This window comes from Camarhynchus parvulus, chromosome 3 (assembly GCF_901933205.1).
Source record: "Camarhynchus parvulus chromosome 3, STF_HiC, whole genome shotgun sequence".
Lineage (NCBI taxonomy): Eukaryota > Metazoa > Chordata > Aves > Passeriformes > Thraupidae > Camarhynchus > Camarhynchus parvulus.
Genome location: NC_044573.1, coordinates 68,653,621 through 68,675,509, shown reverse-complemented (window position 1 = coordinate 68,675,509; position 21,889 = coordinate 68,653,621). Strand labels below are relative to the sequence as shown.

Here is a 21,889-nt window from a genome sequence, read left to right as displayed (position 1 = left end):
ATAATCTTCAGCATCTGTTCAGCATCTTTGATAAAAGCCTGGTCCTCAGATGTGATTCAGCCCTCACTTGTGCAAGGCATACCCCCGTGGCATTGTCCTGAGCAAGGAGAGGAGCTTTGTCAGTCACCTTCTGGTGCTGGAGAAGTGGAAAATGGCACATCTTTGCCTTAGTGACCACTTTCTGTCCTCTTGCCAAGCTTTACCATGGAGATGATAGTTGTCCAAAGCATTGTGTAAGAGGCACAGGGTATCTTTCATCACAGCAGGGTTTTTCCACTGCTACTTGTTCCTGGTTTCTCTAGGGCTGATGTAAATAGCTCTGCAAACAGGTTTTGCCAAGTGTACTTCTTAATGAAGTAGTGTCTGATACTAGATTATTCTTCAAAAGTTAGTGGTGGACTGCATCAATGTGTGAACTTTGTGCCTGCATTTGACAGCCAATTGATTTAAGTATTAATTACCTGGTGCTTGAAGTCCAGGCCCTTTTGGGCACAGCAGGATCCTGTGTTGTGCCTGCGAGGCAGCCTCGTAGCCATGTCTGGACTCCACTTTGGGTGTTTCTATCAAAATAAAGATATGGATGCCAACAGGAATGGCTTTATTCCCGCTCTTTGTACTAGAGACATCTGAGCGTTACGGGATCCCTCAGTGCTGGCTTCCTCGGTGTTCCCATTTCGGGCACGAGTTGTGTTTCTGCTGATGCAGTGTCTTCTGAGTTGTCTCCCGGTGTAGGTTGCTGTGTGTTTCACAGGAAAGCAGATAAATGATACCGAGTCATTGAGCTCATAAGTAGCATGCTGGCAACCCGCCACCAAAATATAAATACATTAAATGTACTGAAGGAATGTTCATTCTGTTGTTTAGCCTTGGATATGCCCCAGTTAGGTAAATTTAATCTTCTTGAGGGTTGTTGCACTGCAGCTGAACGAGATAGGCTGTTATCTTAATACTGATCTTTCTGTAATTCAGGATTCATGTTCTGGCATTCATGGTGTGAAGTGTGCCTCCACCAGAGTGGTCCTAGAAGTGTTTTCCAAGGGAGATGAAGGTGCATAGGAGATCTGTTAGCACCTTGCAAGTTTTCACCCTCTTATCTTGGAAATGTTCATGCTCATCGTCAGTGACACCACTACTGGTCCAACCTCCTGTTGGTAGAAATGTACAAAATGGTGGCTGTGCCTATGTTTGTTAGGAAATGTCTGTAACTCAGTCTCACAGCATTTATTTTCTTCCTGGAGCTCCTTCCAAAATCCCTGTCCATGTCTCTGCTGCTGTTGAGGTTGGGAGCAAAGCTTTTGATGACTCCAGGGTGAGCAGGGGCCAGGGTTAAGCAACAGACCCAAAGCCAATGGATTGCATTAAGGAGGAGCCTCTTCATTGTTTTCCACTGGTGCTGGGTCAGGCCCTCTAAATGTGATCCTACAGCATTAATGCTTGTGACTAATCCCACTGAAACCTAGGGAGCTGCTCCCATGTGTGAGCACTCCCAAATCCAATGGGCAGTGTCAATAAGCACTCTGCAACAGTTTAGCTCTTCTCTTGGTTGTACAATGAAAAGAAGGAATAAGACAGGAAAAGGGAAGGAAAGGGAATACATGAGCAGACAAACTCTGAGCTGGTTGTGAAGAGCAGTGATGTTCCATACAGAATGCACGTACTTAAAAAGATAAGACATCAGCTGTGTGTTCTACAGATAAGAAAATGTTATTTTATTGAATGGAGAGATATATATGTTTTACCTATCACATCTGAACTAATCAGTGTAGGCTTTTAGAAGAAATCTGTAATTACTCTGAGCACATCATTACTTAGATGTAAAATGGATGATATTGCTGCGTTTTATCACCTTTAGTGATATAGCCATTTGTATCATAAATTCATTGACCTCATCTTAAATGATCAATTCTGTAAGACAGACTTGATTCATTAATTCTTAAGTGATTTTTTTTTCTCCTCTACTAATTTCCTCATTGTTGTAGAGACTGTTTTTCTGCCTCTTAGTATGGTATTGTGAGGTGTCATATTACCTGCATATAAGTCCCACATTTTTAGACCTTTTATCTTAACTAAGCAGCACAGGCTGATTGCTTATGTAAATAAAAAGAATGAGAGAAAAAAACCAAAAGAAAATTATGAAATACGTGAATGTAGAAGATGGACATTTTACACTGATGTTGTAGCTTCAACACTTTGAGATATTGCATGAAATCAATGATATAATTATTGAATATTTGGTCTATGCAGGGTATTCAGAGGAATATATTTGCTGCCTTTAATTTCTGTGGCTTTAATTAATTTTATTTAGTGATAAAATATACAGAAGAATCTGTGGTCAATATGTGAGTGAGGCAGAGTTTCTTGTTCCTCACCAAATTATTGAAAACTGGAGAAATCAGTAGAGAATTTGTAAGCAGGATTTCTAAATATTTTACCAAGGAAGAGAAAATATTTGTTTAGCCAGGGGAGACACAGGAGCCCACTGGAGATAAACAAATCAATACAGCAATAATACAGTGGAGTGTTCAGTGAATTTTTCAAATGCTAACTAATAAAATTAAATTATTAGAAAAGATGCCACAATTTTTGTGGGGCTGTATTTCTCTTTCAGTCCCTTTAATTAGGGTCACGGATGGGTCTCTTCCTAGAAAGATAAGGAGACTGAGTTTACTCTCTCATATTTCTCAGGCTCTTCTTTGGCAGCGGGCTTACAAGGTGGTTTGCTTACTTGCCCCAAAGGAAGGGCAAGCCTTCACTGCAGATGCACCTGAAGTCCTGCTCCATCCCTTTCTGCAGACACCTCTGAGGCCACTCTCCTCCTTGTCTTTCCACTGCAAATAGATGGTGATGGGCCAGCCTGGGCATCATCCTGCCCCAGCCTGCCTCAGGAGCTGTGTCTGGGAGCTCCTGGTATCTCTTTGTACAGCTCCTGGGGTACATGTGGAGACCTTCTGCATCTTTGCCAGCCCTTGGGGCAAGAGCATACTCTGCAAGCAGCAGGAGGAGGGTGGTGGAGTACATCCTGATTCCATACACACAAAGTAGATAGCATTTTATGGCTACAGCAGGGAGCTCTCACTCAGAAATAACTTTAAGGTAAAATCAGCAGTTCTACTGAGTTAAATGTGTCTTATTACCTCATAGTGTAGACTCACAAATTCCCCTTTTGTCTGCTTTGAAAACAGTGGCAAGCCAGAAAATTTCAGGAGGTTGATTACAGGATGGTTCCATCATGTGTGCTGCCTTGCCAGGTGGGTGGCAAACCCACAGCCATGCCAAATATGCACGATGGTTCAGCACCACTGCTGTCTGCTTGCACTGTCTGCAGCACAAGCTCCAGGGCTGTCTGGGATGGCCACTGAGCCTTCCTGTGGAGGGCTGATACCTGATAAAATCCAGGAGCTATTGGAACTGGCATTGTCTCCTCTGTCCTGCTTGCTGCACTCCCGCTTTCCCATCTGCCCCACGCCTGGGGGGATGCATGCACCATGGCAGTGCAGGCATTTATCCCAGCAGTTCTGTGCATTTCACAGCCTTTTTGCCCACACATTTTAGGCTGTGACAGCGTCACTGTGTGTTCAGTGCAGGGCTGGACTTGTTTGCATTGGGAAATTTCCTTTCTTGCCATGGGGCACAATGCTAGAAATACAGCCTTGCTGATGCCACATGTGCCAAGCAGCACCAGCAGCCCCTCTGCTTTATCTCATGGGGCACACTGAGATAAAGCTGCATGCCCAAGCTAAAAATCTGGGTCCTGCGTTCACAAACTTCAGGGCTGACTTAGGGATTGCTGCTTCTCAACTGATTATTTAGTTTGATTTAAATGTTGGGATAAAAGAGAGGAGGGAGCGTGTGCCTGTGTGTGTGAATGGGGAGGGGAGCAGGAGGGAAAGAAACAGTGACCTGGCAGGATAGCCAAAAGGTGGAGGAGTTAAATGGGCTAATAGCCATAGCATACAGTGTGTGTGTGTCTATATACATTAAAGATATATTACTGAAAACTCAAGAATGTCGCCACTGTTTATATTAAAGGAAAGCTGAGAGTTAAATGAGATGGGTAATCAGATGCCCAGCATATGTTGTTTTGAATTGTTTATATGGCCAATAGTTATTAAAATTAATTATCCTTTTAATGCAGTCTTTTCACAATCATAGTCTTCTTTGGGGTTTTTAGTGTATTTTTTTCCTTTGTACAAAAGATAGAGTCATTTCAAAACAAGCTAATATGGGCTATTTGGAAAAGGCAGAGCAAACAATACCAGGATATATTATGACATGGTCATAGGCTCAACATGCTGATAGAAAGCACAAAAAAATCTCTGTCAGTGGAGTATTTTGAGAACTAATGTAAATGACAAAATGGGGGGGGGAGTTTGTGTGTGTAAAATTCTGTCAAAAAAGTGAGGCACTGAAAAATCTGACATCTGTTTATCTGTTTATAGCTATGGCAAGATTACTCATATTAATTCTTGTTTAAAATGCCATATGAAGGAAAGGCATTTGTGCAAACAAGAGTCATATTTGAATTGTAGATCATGTCTTCACCATCTGTGAGAGCTGTTGGTGTTGCAAAATTAATGTGTTAATGAAATCACAATAATTTCTCTGAAGTAATGGATTCTGAAGCCTAGAATGACTATTTTTTGAACTTTGGTGTCTAGTGGTTTACAACTGGGAAAACCTTTCACAGCTTAATTAGTTCTGCAGCCTTATTTTTTAAAAAAAATTGGCTGTGCCTTTACCACACCAATAGCAACACAAAAAAGGATTAAATGGAAAGCAGAGAAACAAAACAAAATTGAGCCTGCAATGCAAACTTTTTGCTGTAGTATTTGAGAAGTTGCTAAACAGGTCCTTGCTTGCCAAGAAGTTTTACTCAAAGTGACTTGTACACAAGAGTGGGCAAGCAGCTCAGAAAATAATTCCAGCTTGCTGAAACATCACAAATTGGGACTATTCGAACCTTACGCAAATATCCCGACTTTTTCCAAGTTTCTCCTTGGAATGAATAGCAAAGAATCAGTGATGATTTTTGCTTTGTGATGCCATTTTGAAACATCACACTCTTTCCAACCTATTATTTGATATCCTTGGTAGAATACTAAATGTTACTGTGGGCTGCAGTTTAGCAGAGAATGGTTTGCGTTAATTTCCAGCAATTCTCTGAGTCCTTTTCCAGTTCTCACACTCCTTGTGTAGCATGGCGTCTCAGATGGCACAGGCGTGCTTAGATTGCCACCAAGGAGTGATCACAGCCATACTCATATGGACTTTGCATGCTCACATATGCATGTTATAACAGTTTATGCCAGTTGAGGAATCTTCTCTGTGCTTTGGGTTTAAGACATATAAAGCATCGTATAAGGTGGAACTGAGATCATGGGAGCCAGAAAAGGGAGTGGCATTCAACTCATTAATATGTTGGGGGGAAAAAAAGGTGCAGTTTTCACAAATGTAGCTTCTTTTTTTCCTGTTAGAAAAATAATGTGTTTAGCAACTGAAAAATTACTTTTAAAATAACACTGTAAAGAGAAGATTGCTTTTCTTACCTGATTTGATTTTATTACTGTGTTGTAGGTATGTGACTGGTGTAAGCACATAAGACACACAAAAGAGTATCTGGATTTTGGGGACGGGGAAAGAAGGCTTCAGTTCTGCAGTGCAAAATGTCTCAATCAGTACAAAATGGACATTTTCTACAAAGAGACACAGGCCAATCTTCCAGCTGGACTGTGCAGTACATTACATCCTCCAGTCGAAAATAAAGCAGAAGGCACTGGGGTGCAGCTGCTGACTCCAGATTCTTGGAATATACCGCTAGCAGATGCTCGGAGAAAAGCCCCATCCCCAGCGTCTGCAGCTGGCCAAATTCAAGGCCCTGGACCATCAGCATCTACCACTGCCTCTCCGTCTGACACTGCCAACTGCTCTGTCACTAAAATCCCCACGCCAGTTCCCAAACCTATTCCCATCAGTGAGAATCCAAATATTCCACCAGTTTCTGTCCAGCCACCTGCTAGCATTGTGCCTCCAATTGGTGTCCCTCCTCGCAGTCCTCCCATGGTGATGACAAACCGTGGGCCAGTTCCTCTGCCCATATTCATGGAACAGCAAATTATGCAGCAAATCCGTCCACCGTTTATTCGTGGGCCACCTCACCATGCCTCAAATCCTAACAGCCCTCTGTCAAATCCAATGATTCCTGGAATTGGTCCTCCACCAGGTGGTCCCAGAAATATGGGTCCCACCTCTAGCCCCATGCACAGGCCAATGCTTTCCCCCCACATCCATCCCCCCACAACACCTACCATGCCTGGGAATCCTCCTGGCTTGTTGCCACCTCCCCCTCCCGGAGCTCCCTTGCCCAGTCTTCCCTTCCCCCCTGTCAGCATGATGCCAAATGGTCCTATGCCTATGCCACAGATGATGAACTTTGGATTGCCATCCCTCGCCCCACTGGTGCCACCCCCAACTCTACTAGTGCCATATCCTGTCATTGTCCCTTTGCCCGTTCCCATCCCCATTCCCATCCCCATCCCTCACATCAACGACTCCAAACCCCCCAACGGCTTCTCCAGCAATGGTGAAAGCTTCATTCCGAGTACCTCCAGCGAGACGCCTGGGGCAAAGCCAACCAATAGCTCTTCATCCCCTCGAGAGTCGAAGCAAGGATCATCCAAATCCTCTGACTCATCACCGAGCTGCTCAGGCCAGTCCCTTAATCAAGCTAAAGTGCTTCAGGAGCACAGTAAAAATGAAGTTGTTGATTTGACTGTCAGACCTAGTAGTCCAGCGAACAGTAAATTTGGTTTCCCCAGTGTGCTACAGGGTCCACAGGATGGTGTGATAGACCTAACAGTAGGCCACCGGTCTAGGCTGCACAATGTCATCCACAGGGCTCTGCACACCCAGGTGAAAGTTGAACGTGAACCCAACAGTGTTGTAAATTTGGCTTTTGGTAGCTCAGACAAAAGGAACTGCAGTGACTGCAGGGACAACTGCAGCCCGGTTGACTCAAAAACATTACCGTGCAGTGACGGAGCTCACTGCTGTCCCGTCTCCTTGGCCTCTGGCACGCCAGGACTGGAAGCTGGCGCAGCGGTGTGCAACGTCATTGTGAATGGCACAAAGAGCACAGAGGGTTCCAAGAACCCAGAGCCACCCCAGGAGCCGAAAAAGCCCCAGTCCCCGGAGGAGCTGGCAGTGAGCGAGCTGGAGTCCGTGAAGGAGAACAACTGCGCCTCGAACTGCCACCTCGAGGGAGAGGCTGGCAAGAAGGCTGGGGAGGAGCCCCTGGCTGGGGGAGACAAACAGGACCCGAACCTTAACAATCCAGCAGACGAGGACCATGCATATGCTTTGAGGATGCTGCCCAAGACAGGCTGCGTGATCCAGCCTGTGCCAAAACCAGCAGAAAAGACTGCTATTGCGCCGTGCATTATCTCAACGCCAATGCTCAGCACAGGGCCAGAGGATCTGGAGCCACCATTGAAAAGGAGGTGTCTCCGAATTCGAAATCAGAATAAGTAAAGGTTTGTGTAATCACTACTGCCTTCTGTGTGAATAGAATTCAGTATTTTCAGGTCTGAGGGGAAACTCATGTGGATGTGGCCTTCATGAAATAGAAAGATACAAATTCCAATTTATGAGCACTTTCAGAAAACTATTGGTATTTGTGTTGTAATATTGTTTTTTGTGTTGTATTGCATCTGTACTTGTCAGTACTCCATTCATCAGCAGCCTCATTACACTTTCACTCACAGAACATATCATGATGGTTCTGGCTGTGAAGTTATTGTGCTGTGTATGTCAAAATCAGTGGTTTTCTGCCTAGAATATGGTACAGGTCTGGCCATTAATCTGCTTACTTATTCCAGCTGAGTTACACAGCAGCTCAAGCCTTCACAATGACTGAAATTGCCCTGCAGCGTAGCACAGAGACAGATGACCCAGCAGCTTCGTGCTAGCTCAGGTCCAATGGACTTAGCAAATGGTCACCTCCAACCATCTCACTTTGGTCTGCCTCCAGACTGCACCCTGGCTTTCCACTGAGCTGTTCTCGAGAGACTGAACTCCTCTCCATGGGCTTTCCTTTCTGGTGTATTGGTGCTTAGGGACTGCCTGCTGTTTGGGACCTGCCCACTATAGTTTATTGCAGCAAAACCTCTGCCATGGGACTTTACTGCCCTTCCTGAGGTATCTGCCTTTGGTGCAAGTCTCCCACCTTAGAAAAACAGCTGAGATTTGCCCCAGCCCTGTGCTTGGTGTATGTTTGTGGCTCCTGGTAGGGCTGCAAAGCAAGGCAGAGATATGGGTAACTCCACCAATCCCCATGGCTTGTCCAAGGACAGTGCTCCAGATGCAGAAACCTCTCATCCTTCATTTCCAGTTTCCAGCCTACTGAATCCCTCTGATAGCATAGCACCTTTGTAAAACTCTTTGTTTAGTATGTGTCTGATGCTTCAAATCTGCGAGTGAGAAACCGTCTAATGAATCTTCCCTGTCTGACCATGCAAGAACAGCTCTGGCCATCACTCTTGTACTACCTGAGCTGGGACAAAGCCCCTCCACAGCTACACATCCCACACTCACACAATCAGACCAGGTTTCCTCACTGGCTCAACCCCAGGTTTTCCATAGCAGAGTTCTCAGATATCCCAATCATTAAAATAATTTCATCATGGTGCAATAAATAAATAACAAAACAACAGCTCGAGCTGATGCCTTTGAGTAGGGATCCAGAACAAAGGAACCCTGGGCTTTTTTACCTTGTATACTCTCACAATCTAAGCACAGGGAAGTCTGGGGGTTGTTGGGGGTGTGTGGTTGCCCTGTGTCCTTTGTTGTAGAAAGGATCATTCCCACCTTCTTGCCTGGTGCTCATGCTTGGGCTCTGGCCCCCCCAGAGCTCAACCTGCAGCTGGCACTGCAGCTGCACACTGTGCTACCTGCACTGAATATATTCCTTAACAAAACTAATGTAATGGAATTTATTTAGATTCACAAGCACGGAGAGCTTCTTTCAGGAAAAGGGGAAATGGTGGGTGTTGCAAGAAATCTGTTCAGCAGTAAAATACTGATGCTTTGCCGGATGTGGCTTGGTGACATGCCAGATTTCATTACAATCCATGGAATATTCTGTAGCCTCCAGTAAATCCCTGTTCCTAGTAGCACAAATAATGACTGCAGTGGTGTTTGGCACCTACAGCTACAGATAGCAGCAGCAGGCTGTGTAATCTGGGCCATTGCAGTATCTCCCTGCTCCATCAGTGTGGGCTAATTGCACCATCAAAGATATATAGTATGGCCAGGACTGCCTTCTGATTTGTTAACACAGCCTTCCCTGTGCTAGTTGCAGGGCTGGAGGAAACATTTCTTCCCTTGATCACCAACAGTATTTATTTACTTTCTTCGGTGGAATACAATCATATTCTTTGCTCTCAGCATGTGCTGACACATATAAAAGATACACTAATAAGAAGAGAGGACAACTATCACATTCTTGGACTAGTAATCAGCATATACAGGAATTTGAAAGTCAAATTAATATTTTAAATCTTTACACACTCCTAGGTCCTATTAGTGGGGATCCCCCTACCCACCCCTGAGGTATGGAATGTATGTCCCTCAGCAGCAATATCTTTATTGCAAACTCCACTGTTACATTTGCAGCTTGAAAGATTCCCTTCATAAATGTATGCATGCTTCTACCTAGGGGTAGTGATTTGATCTAGTGAGAAGGCCGCTATTTGGCTGTATCCTTTTTATTAAATTTTAGGAGAGCCATGGTTAACCCTTTCCTACCTCATTGAAGCTCCTCATAGCTGTTTATTTCAAGACAGTGCTAGAACATTTGCACATTATGTGCTTACTCTGTAGTCAAAGACAGACTGGTTCTCAGCATCTATTTCTGCTTGTCTGGATGATCCAGGCTGCAGCAGTGTTGCCTCTTCGAGGTCCCAGTCCCAAGAAGAGTTTAACAACATTCAAAGCCAGAGCCTAAACGCTCAGAGAGAGTTCTGGCTTCACCGAAGTTGTGTATTTTTGCCTGTTGACACAATTATTCATGACATCACAGATAGTATTTGAGAGAGAAAGTTGGCAAACTGAACAAGCTGCATTAGAAAGACAAGGATTCTTTATCGTTCAGTTACTGTCCTCAGCCCTTTGTATTCTCTAAATGTCAATAACTGCCACTGTGATTATCCTCAGGAGTAGCGATTTTCCCTTTTGTCCTGAGTTTTTCATATTTCTTTCCCTCAGTGTAAGGGTTGTCTTACAGGAAAGTTTTCAGGTTGCCAGACAAGATTAATCTGACCCAATACAGACATCTGTAACAAAGATGCAGCTGAGCTAATTGTCGAAACTCTCTTTAACCTAGAGAAGCAGGCGCTTCAAAGAGACAGCTGAGCTCGCCCCAGAGTCAACAACTAAGACAGCTCAGATGAATTGTGCCCTAGGAGTGCCTATTTCTGCCTGCAATGAGGTAAACTTAGGGTGACTGGCACAGACCTAGCTATCCACATAGACACTGGAAGTTGAGAAGCCCAGCCTAGGTGTCTGCCATACCCCTGGGACTTGTGCAGTAACATAGGACAGCATGGTGATGGTTATTAGTCTGTGTCCATCCCATCGTTCCTCCAGGAAAAGGAAAGAAGTAGCCTCTGTGCAGAAGATATGGGAGACCAGGGTCCTTAAGTGCTCCAAGGGAAAGAGGATACTCCAAATACTCTGCAGAACAGAGCAGAGCAGAAACAGCATGGTAACCATCTCATTCCAGTGGGTACCTCAGCGAAATGCGGGTGGGTTTTGAGCGTCTCAAGGCACGCACGAGTGATTTGTGCAGCTCTGATGATTGATTTGAGGTGAGGACTCTGTGGTTTCATGCAGAGCCCTTCTTTTGCTATTTCAGCATTGCTGGTCATAGCCAGTCTGGGGGAGCAAAAGGGCTCTGCCTTAGATTTCTGCCCTCCCTGTCTGTGAGGACTGAGCCTGTCTGTGTCTGTGCAGAGGAGAACATCAGTGTAGCCTCTTGCACCCACAGCCCTGACCTCTGCCCTGCCCATGGGTTAGTTCCTCCTGCCCAGGCCTCAGGAAGCAGGGAGATAAAACCCTTCTTCTGCAGTCCAGTTGTGGGGAGGATACCTTAAGAGAGACTCCAACCTCATAGAAATTCTAATAAATTAGAAAGAGGATAGAAGCTGCACTAACAAATGGGTTGATTTGGGCCCTTGGAGGTTTGTATAGATAGCACTGGCCCCACTAACCTGGGAGAAAAAAAGTCCAGCCAGTTGTCTTTTTCCCTCTTGCTTCTCACCTACTTAAATTGGAAAATCTGAACATATTGCCCTAATGTGCAGCTTTTCCTGGATTTTATTTCCCATCAAATTATGTGACAAGAAGGAAATTAGCCAAATATTTTTACGCTAGAGTTCTGGACAGACAGATTGAATTCATGTAACAGCAACATAGGCTCTCTAAAAAGGAATCAGTGCAAGCGTGACCTTTTTGGGCAAGTTGCCAATTTCTGGATTATTTAATGTACCAATTACTTGATTATTGAAAGTGCTAATCAGCAACATAATCCTTGATGTTAAACTTGAGTTTCTCCATCAGGATGTGGACTGTCAAGCTGTTCTAACTTGATGCAATTTGAAAAACTATCAAAAGATGTCTCAGTGCCAAAGTCCTGCTATGATAAAGGAATGAAGCTAGGAAGAGTATTGGGTTGAGTGTTATATTTTCAAGTTTGAGCAATGTGAGTTTCTAAAATTAGCAGTGTTAGTGTTGCCTGCCTACATGCTTTATGCCCTGGCGGGATCAGTTTTAACCCACCAGCTTTGATGTCAGTGTTTCCTAAAGCAAAGAAATGAAAACACTGAGGTCTGCTTGGATTTAACATGATAGTTATGTTAAACTAAATGAGAAAATGAAGTGGCACATGCTAAACTCACAATTAGCTTCTGTGTGTGCGTATGTGTGTGTGTTGGGTAATCCTGTGTTGGGGACAGAGGGGTCAGGAAAGGAAGGAGTTTTTCTGCTTGTGACAGCAGAATTTCTTCCAGAAGTAATGGAAATAGTAGGTGTATAGCCATCTACAGAGCCAACCTGTATGTCTCAGGGTCAGCATCTGCTGTGTGAAAGGCCCAAACCTTCAGCTGTCTAGTCCATGCACTGTACTGGTAAAAATATACAGCATGCAGAACACTCAGTTCAGAGCAGAAGTAGTATATATCCCACTTTGAGCTCCTCTGCCCATAATAGTCCAGCACAAGATTTCCTACTCTGGTCTGCATTCCTGAGGCAAGGGGCATAGCTATTAACCTCCTTTTTCTTTAGCCTTAGAGATTTTAGATCTCCTCTGTCACTGTGATATCTATCTACCAACATCTTTCTTACCTCTGCCCAGCTTGCCCTGACAAAATTTGACCTTAAAGATGTAGTTAAAAACAGTTTTTCTGTATTTGAACACATTTCTGTGCTAGTCATCTTTGTTGACATGGTACTACAGGCCAGAGCCTTAGCTAATTTTAACTGGATATAGTTCCACTGGTGCCAAACTAATTTAAATTAGCAGAGTAATTGGACTCATACACTTAACACCTACTCTTCTGCTTCAGAAGTTTTCCTTCACCTGGCTTCTTATGAGCCTACAGAAATTTTCCATTTATCCAAAGGGGGAGAGGAGAGACTTTTAACACCACAAAGCTTTAAACACATTTGCTTGGAACTGAAGCTTTGCCCTTGAGGGGTGCCTGACTCTGGCAGTTTGAACTTATGTTTCAAAATTGCCTGTATACCTTCTCAGGTATATTAAATCAGAAAAAGTATTTCCCAGGAAAGAAAAAAAAAAAAAAAGGTTCTCAAAATAGTGAAGTATAAAAGTATAAAATGACATACTTCCAGGGTAGCTTTCAGCTCCCACATCTTGCTGCCGGGGTGTGGGAGTGCTAACTTCCGTCTCAGTGGCAGTAAATAGCAGGCTCGTGGTACGCTGCCATAGATCACTGCACACTCTTTGAATCAAAGGAGCAAGTGCTGATTTCTGATGGGCTCCTCCTGCTTTTCTATAAAACCTCCTAGGGCACATGTTTCAAATATGAAATCTGATTCTTGAACTCAGTTTAGCAAATAACTACACCTGGTCTGATCTGTAAAGGTAATAATCATCTAGGGCTGTTGGCAAACAGCACACACGGCCAGTACTTGACAGCCAAAAAAGGTATAGCTCAATTGACAGACCCGCAGAAATCTGAAGAACCTATGACACCTACAGACTGTAGCCTACCTGACAGCTCCCAGGACCTCAGATCACCAATTTCAGAGATAATTTTGGTGCTTACTTGCCATTATTAGTTTTAATTGTCTTATGAAATTAAAATCATTTGAACTGAAATAAGCACCATGCATTCCCTAAGTTGGTACAACCCACATTCAGATTGAAACAATGAGTTGCTCATAATTCTTTGCCATTCTTTAAAGACTGTTCAGGCACTTTCATACTTATAAGGTCTAAAATGCTCCTCTTATTTAAGTTGGTTCAAAGTGGGTTTGGCTGCACTGAGAAGTGTTAAGTGTGAAACAGCCCTATGGGGAGACTTGAGCTCTTCATCAGCCTGTCCTTGTGCTGTCGAGCTACCAAAGTCAGTGGTACAGGGAAATTTTATGGGGGTGGGGAGGAAAGCACAACTCATAATTAAATACAGAGTCCCTAACAACAAAGACCATAGTAAAACAGACTCTTGTAAAAACACTTGTAAAAACATCATCTAGACATCGATTGCCTTGACATGCAGGGGCCAAGATGCTGGATGGTATGTGTCTGATTGCCACTGAAATCTGATGAGGAGCTAAGCACCTCACAGCCTTTGTGAAGCTTGACCCTGAAACACCATGGCCAACCTCAGTGTGGAGCAGTGAGCTCTGAACAACTGTGAAAAGATTATAAACTATTTAACAGAATTACAATCAATACCTGAAAGTGGGAGAGAAAGGAGCGAAACACTTCTGTGGACTGTGGTTGTAAAAAGGTTGGACATACTCAAGCAGTGAGGTATAGATTTTAAGATAAAATTAAATTATTGTTTAAAAAAACACAGTGGAAGATTGAAGAAAAGTAGAAACAAAGCTCTTTGAGCAAGAAGTCAGGCGGAAATCAGACAGTGGCAAGCAAGATTTTCTGAAGCAATTTTTGTTTCCAGATTACCTGAGTCTCTCCTGTTGGTCCCATAAAGGTAAGCACGTTTCTGGGTGCCTTCACCAGTCAAAGTCTCAGAGCTGAGACCTTCTAATAATGACCTTTTTTACATTATTTTGATAATGAGCTGCAGTGCACTCGGAGACCTGAAAGTTGTCTTTGGAAACGTGGGTGATCATCTCGTGAGAGCCATGAATTGGAGTAACCTCTAGCATTCTGCAGAACCCTCAACTATTTAACGTTTGCTTCTACCATGAAAATTACAGCTGATTAAATATCTGGGCTTGATCCTGCTCAGTGCTGTGTGCACTCAGTGCTTGGTGCCTCTAATGCAAGTTGAAGGCCCCCAGCACGTTACAGATCGAGGTCCTGCCTCTGACTCCTTTGCGTGGCTCTGCTTCCCCAGACACAACTCTGGTATTTGAAAAGAATGGTATTCCTGTACAACATGTGTCTCAATTTGTAATGATATCCGCCCTGCAGCTGGCTTGCTTTTCCAAGTGTTTCTGAAACATTGCTGCCTTAAATTCAAGCCAACCTTCAATAACAAATTATCTAAAGGCAAAGAGGCTGAACTGCATTTGCTGAGAGGACACCCCTACTCCCTGCTGTGCTCCATCTTCCAGTCCCAGTTTTAGACTTTCATGCTGTGTAATGTAATCATCTTCTATGAAGGCAGATATTAAAAAAAAAAAAATTAGGAAATGGGGGGTTTCAGGATTGGGTAATGTTGAGTGGCATATCTATGGAATTCTGACCTCTCTGGAAAGATCTGCATCCCATCATCAGGTGATTGATATTGAAACCTATGGTTAAGGCAATTTTCAGCTATTTATTTGGAGCCCACGTCGTTAAATGCAAAACTTTGTGTCGTCTGCTTATGCTTCAAATATTTCATGAACTACTTGTGCTACCACTTCTAAGTTCCTTATCCAAAAAGAGGATAAAAAAGCCCTTTCCCACAGGAATTCTCCAATTGAGAGAGTCTTGAACACAACTAGAGAGGATACATGACAAAGTCACTGAAATTTGAATTGTGACCCTAAATTTGAAAGATCGGCTAAAATGCCAATTCAGTTTTATTTGAAGCAGTTTGCCAATTATTGCTGAAATGGTTGGTGGTAAAAACATTGTTCCTGTCTTCTTGAGGTGAGAAATAGAGACAATCTAAAGCAGTGTTTGGGCCCAGTCCAGGTTTTTCAGTTCCCAGTTCAGTGCTGAGGGTAAGGGAGATGCCCTAAGGTGCCTGGCTCTGCACTGAGGTCTGTGCCAGGTCACAGCCACTTGCTCCTTAAGTGCTCTGGATGAGCTTTTCCTCTTCTTTCTCCCACAAGATAATCCATGTGACATTTTTGCCACCTGAGCATGCCCCCTTGCTTTTGGATGAGTCTGCATCTGCTCTTGTTTGGACTTGAAAAGAACCAGAACAAGGGCTGTGAAAACCAGGGAGAAACCCTGTGAGGACAGTGCCAGGCATGCAGTCCTGGATGGTTATGGACGGTGGAGTTGTTCATGGGAAAATGTTGATTGCTTCCTCATACAGGATGCTGAAACTTTTCACTAAGGTTCATTGCCGCTTCAGAAAGTTTTGTTATTGTAATTGTTATAATTTTGTGTCCCACAATAACATTCCAGGTTAAAAAGCCAGGCCCAGGTGTAGCCCAGGTGAGGAGGAGGACTCTCAGGGAGGCACAGGCTGTGCCTCAGCAAGACACCCATCCTCACCATCCTCCTTAGCACCACCAACAGTTAAACTGCCTTTCTCTGGCTATTTAACTGGTTTTACTGGAGAGATCAGGTTGAATAACAAAATTTAGAAGCGCCTTGGAATAGCGGTTTAGGCCTACAGGAGACTGCTGAAATGCAAGCTGACGTTACTGTTCTGATTCAGACATTGAGACGAAATCAGAGGTTTAAAGAAGGGTTATTGAATCACAGTGGTTGCCTGTTTTCAGGAAAGGAGAGTAGATACTGTCTGGATTTGGTTGACCTTCTATTTCAGTTTTGTTTTCGTTTTGTTTTTTTGTTTGGTACAGTTTGGTTTTTTTGTTTGGATTTTTTTTGCTGGGGGGGGAGGTGTGTTGTGGTTGGGTTTTTTGGGGGGCAGTGGGGGGTTGGTTGCTTTTTTGTTATTTTTTTAAAAATACCTTGCAAAATCTTAACTTTATCCCATCTTAGAATGGAAGAATTTGTTGAAAATTTTGCTAGATTTTTTCAGAGGAAAAATATTATCTTCTACCACAACTGCACACCAGTGGGGCAAAGCACACTACTTACAAGGCTGGCAAACACACTGGTGCTGCACTAACTGGGGGAGACTGGGCTGCCTTGCTGTTGTGGATATATACCCAGTTACAATCAGGACTGGCCCTGGCAGGCTCTGTGGTCTGCCATAGGAGTCACTTCCAATGTAGAGATTAGAAGTCCAAAACCATGATGGCATTTTCCTCTTTGCATGATCCATGTACATACCTCAGAATGCCCCAAAATATAAACCAGAGACCCCCCTGTCAGTAGTAGCCTGGAGAAAATGGTGCAACAATTCATGGAATTGGGGGTGTCTTTACCACTTCCTCTGCCTAGGCATAGAAGGCAAATCCCAGGGCTCTTCCCCAGTGTATTCCCTAAAGTCACAATGTTTGCTCAGATTGCAACTCATGTCTTGGTAGAAGGGAAGAGATGAGTTCCACAGGTGACCCAGAGCTGAGGAGGATCTTTAGCTTACAAGGTCAGAGCAGAAGGAAATCACTATCTTTGAAATCCAGCATTGATGCTTCAGAACTCAGCTTGTTCTCCCATTTGAGCTAAAAGCCCTCCCTGTCTTTTGCAATGTGGCATCCCTTCCATTAGCTCATGGAAAGATAAATCATGGAGTATTCAAAGGGGAAGGTTTTAATGAAGAAGCTTGAACTGCTTTAAGAATTGTAAAAAAAAAATAAAATTAAAAATTACAGAACTATTACAAGTAACAGATGATTCCAGAGTGTTTCCAGGGCTGAGCTTGCTCCCATGCTGACTTTAGCTGCACTCTTGTGGTTTATCTTCAGAGCAGTTTCCCTGAGAAAATAATTGCAGTGCCTTTACTCTAGGGCCATGCATGTCCCAGATGAACCAGGCCTCTTTTAGCACATCAGCATTCATTGTCTGGCTGAATTAAGTGCTGTGCTAAATTATGGAAACTCTGCCATGCCAGTCCACATCAACGGTTGTTTCAGCCTCCCCCACCCAGTCTCTAATTTTTCCTGAACAATAAGATGTGAATCTGGAGACAGAAATGTTCAATGGGGCATAGAATGACAGGGAAGCAGCCATGGAAAAAACTGTGTGTGCATCTGGATGTGTGTATGAGTGCAAAGCCATGTCAATGACATGGCCCCTCTGAGGGAGCAGGACAGGACTGGGGAGGACACTGGAAAAGCAGCCCTTTCTGGTGGCCATCAGGAGCATGCTGCCATGCTTGGCTCCCAGGGCAGTGCTGGGAGCAGACACACAGGGATCAGTGCTTGGGGGTGGGGGAGCAGAAGAAGGACATGTCTCCACAGCTGAGCCACCCAGCTCCTCAGCATGGAGAGGCAGGGAAGTGAGGAACACTTCCAGCATTTGGCTCTACCAAGCAGGTCCAAGCTTCCCACCACAGGACAAAGGGCTGTAGCTCTGCAACAGCACCTGGAAATAGCTGGGTAACTGCAGAGATGGAGCAAAGAGTGGGGAGGCTTTGCCTGAGCTGCCAAATTGACCTGCCATTCTCTAATTTTGTGCTGCTCTGAGCAAGGACGTGTCGGGCATCAGCTCTGTGTGGGTGAGTGCAGCCTGTGTCACAGCTGCCAATTGCTCAGGTTTTGACTAACAGCCATGCAGGGCATTAGTGCAGCTCTCACCTGTTGCATGGGAGCACTGCCTCACTATCTGAGCCCACACAGATGAACCTCCAAGCCACCTGCTTGAGCTGGGTCATCATCCAGTTGAGTTATTCTCCTTCCCCCCACATTAGCAATAGGGCAGAAATGAGCCTTCTTACTTGTTCTCTTTCCCTCATCTTTTCCATGCTGCTTCCTGGGTTTGAACTACAGCCTGCCTCTAACTTCTAGGTGGTCTTCCAACCCAGGATCAACCCAGCATACTTGACTTTGGAAAGCAAGCAAAACCCAGTGTGCTTACCTCAGCCCAGCTCACATAAGTTCAGCTCCATGGCTTTACCCTAATGAAAATTCTTTTGTGGTTGATGCAATATTTTTATCTGATCAGCAATATTTGATGTGTATTGAGGGCAGGTTCAGCTAGGGTGAAGAGCATATGTCGCTCTCCTAAAAAGTAATTTGGGTTTTTTTGGGGAGATATAAATAGCTGACTTTATTGTGCTGGTCATGCACGCTAGTGCTGGCACGAGGTGCGTGGCATTGAGCTCCCAAGCAGTGATGACTGGTGTGTTCTCATTTCTTTACAGAACCTTGCCTGCGATGCCTGATACAGATTTTTATTTTTTAACTTGATTGCTACAAAGATGCATTCATCAAACTCGATTACTGCCATATGAGCCAGTCAACAGGGAAGGTCCTTCTTGCCCTTCTGCACACACTGTTACACTGAGTCCATCTGCACCAGGGGAAAATAGACAGAACTTACACAGCTCTGCTCCAGGCAGAAAGCATCAAGAGCCACTGAACTTCTTTATGCCTTCCCTCCCAAATCTCTTATTGGTCTGTGCTGTACCATGTACCATGAAACTGGTTAGTGAGGGATGGAAATTCATTTCCATTGATGTATGGAAAGAGAGAGCAGTATGAAGCTTCAGACATTACAGGTTTAATTTTCTGTGCTTCCCTTTTTACACCAAGATTTCAAGCCAAAAAATGTGACAGAAAGCAGTTGTGTACTTCACCTTAGTAGGTGGATAGATCCCAATTCTCAGTCTAGTTCTTGTTCACAGCTCTCTGTACACACAAAGAAGCTCATCTCACTGGGCATATTGCCTGAAAGCACAAACGTTACTCTTTAACCTAGATATCATGGTCTCCATGCCATGGAAGTTTATGCTAGTCAACATATTCCATGTGCCTTCCAGTCTATGCTGTAAGGAGGGTGAACCTTTGGCAAGGGGATACAGGCACGTTGTTGGGAGGGATTGCAGAGGAGCCAGTGTGAAGGGAGATCGTGGAGCAGACTGAGAAGGGACGTGTGCCCCAGCACCAAAACTAAGGCTGATAAGTACTGCAGAGTTTCAGTCCACATCTGTAGGGAACAGCAGATCCCATCCAAGGAGATAAAGTCTAAAGTTCCCTGTGTAGGGAGACAGAGTGGACAATCACTGCTAGGTAGCTTATGTGGCCAGCTGACAAGGGAATCACTGGTGCATCTCCCAGTATCCCCTAGAAACACTTAAGACTCAGGAGCTTATAGCTGCCAGGGTGTTGTTGAGAATTAACTATAATTATATCAGCTACCAGCTTTATATCACAGGAATTCCTCCATCTTCCTTTCCAGGAACCTTGGAGGCTGCGTGTCCCAATGGCCCTTGAGGCAGGAGGGGCCGGCAAGGCCTGAGCAGTGGGCTTGTGCCTTGGCCTGGCTGCCTGCCCAGCGGGAGGCTATGTGGGACCTGAGCTCAGGCAGTGCCCAGCCTGCCTGCAATGAGCCTCCTGCTGCTCTCCCTGACCTCCTCTGCTTGTCTGCTTTGCAGGAGCGCTCACTGACAGGGTACCTTGCATGGAGAAAGGGAGCAGAGCAAACCACGTCACTGCACCGAATGACACCAGCTGGTCCGCTCACCACCCCTCTGGCTGAAAGTCCAGCAAAGAAAGAGCTTCCTGTCATGAAGCCCCCGAGGAAGTCTCGGTCCCACGGGTGCCTTTGACCCAGAAGACAGCACATCATAGATCCACACAGTGTGCTCAGCATTCCTGCGACCACCCCTCTTCTCCTCTCTGAACGCTTTTTCCTCTTCGTTTCTTGCTGGGGGGGATTTTTCACCCGGGTTTCAAAAACCACATGGACCAACATAGGTACTTTTCCCTCACTGACTTCGAAGTTCAGATGTTTGAGACTGGACAATGATACGGATTTTTTTAATTTTTTTTTCCTTTGAAAAACTGCTGTGGTTTTGCTGCTACACTAAGAATCGTGATTTGCATTGTATGGTTTTGGACCTATTCAAGTTTTGATGGGGGAAAGGGGTAATACTGGAGTAGCAACGCTTCAGAGTCATCTCTGTCCTACCCATGATGCACTTTTAAATGAAGAGTTAGAATATTTTATTGGCTAATATACTTTCCTTGTTATTTTTACAAAGGCCACCTTTATCCTTTCTAATGCCATATTTTCAGTGTTACACTTTTATGGCTTTTAATTTTTGATTTGACAGATGTAAGAAGCAGCATGAATAGTTTATACTGTGGTTTTTCAGAGACTGAATGCCAAGAGAACTCAGTAAATGTTTATTCTTCTCAGCTTTCTCTTTAAATTCCCCTAAATAGCGCCCCATTTGGGAACAGAGCAAGAGTGTTGAACTAAAGACCAAAATTCCCTCAAGGTGTAAAATAATCTGAGGGGAATATTTGCTGGGCGTCACGAAAGACTTGGATGAAATTTCAACCCTGATGGTTTTCAGTGATCCAGGAAGGCAGTGAGACAATCTCTCCATATGCATAGCCCTTTCATGATAATTAGAATGGTATGGACAAACCAATGAAAACAAGGGTAAAGTGAGAAAGATCCCCCATGATTCTGTTTCACTGTTTGCTTTCTCCTGTCATGGTTAAGAGAAATGTGCAATTTGATCCTCAATCAGTGGGTGGAGGATAACAGGGTAGAATTTACTTGTGTGCACTTGTACAGTTGTAGCCAAGAGTCCAAAAGTACACTAGAGCATGTTATACTGGCACTGAATTGGTAAGAGAGTTGTGGAGTATCCCATTCTGACAAATAAAAAAGAAAAAAAAAAAAAAAAAAAAAAATACAAAAACGTGTAAAAACCCCACAAAAAATCAAAAAGAAAGAAAAAAACTTAAAAAAAAATTCAGATCACCTTGTGATTCAGTGTAACTGTTTACTAACTCGAATAAAGCAATTGTTCACTCTTGAGTGTTCAGAGTACACCTTTTCTATAAGGCTGCTGCGGGGAAGAGAGGAGGGAGCAGAGTCTCTGTGTCAGCGGTGTTGGGAGCAGGGCAGCAGAGTCAGTTGAACCAGAGCCTTGTAGTGATGGTGCACTATGAGCACTATGTATATACTGTATTTCTATATTTTCCTTTGTACAGATTCACTTAAGTCAAGCTACTGTTTTACAGGTGCTCCTTATTTATTAGAGCTGTGAAAGCTTGGAAATCACACCGGGCGAGTAAGCTCGCTTTTTAAAAAAACAAACAAACAAACGAAAAAAAAAAAAAAACAACAAAAAAAAAGGGGGGGGGGGGGGGAATCCAACAGCTCCTGAGTCTAGGGAGAGAGCTCAAAGACATTTTGATGAAATATCTTCAAGAGAGCAAGAATCTGAAGCACCCTCAGCGTGCTCTGCTTTCCTTTCGGTCTTGCAATGCTTTTCTCTCTCCCTGACTGGTGTCAGATTTATTAAAACAAAATAAATCTTCAAGAAAAAAAATGCACTTAAATGTGCTGTTGTTTTATTTTTCTTTTTTTTCCCCCCTCTTTGTGCATGCAGTTATTCATTCCTATACCTGTCTGGTCACAGACAAGAAGACC

At 44.0% G+C, this 21,889-nt stretch overlaps 1 protein-coding gene across 2 annotated transcripts in view; it reads left to right on the top strand.

Annotated features, from left to right (window-relative positions):
- SOBP (sine oculis binding protein homolog) overlaps positions 1–21,591 on the top strand; it is a 113,833-nt gene extending 92,242 nt beyond the window's left edge. For both annotated transcript variants that reach the window (XM_030946178.1, XM_030946177.1), the window contains 2 exons: positions 5,575–7,529; positions 19,872–21,591. In XM_030946178.1, the coding sequence (XP_030802038.1) occupies positions 5,575–7,527 (1,953 nt within the window). In that variant the 3' untranslated portion in view covers positions 7,528–7,529; positions 19,872–21,591. The remainder of the gene's footprint in view (positions 1–5,574; positions 7,530–19,871) is intronic.
- Positions 21,592–21,889: the final 298 nt, after the last annotated feature.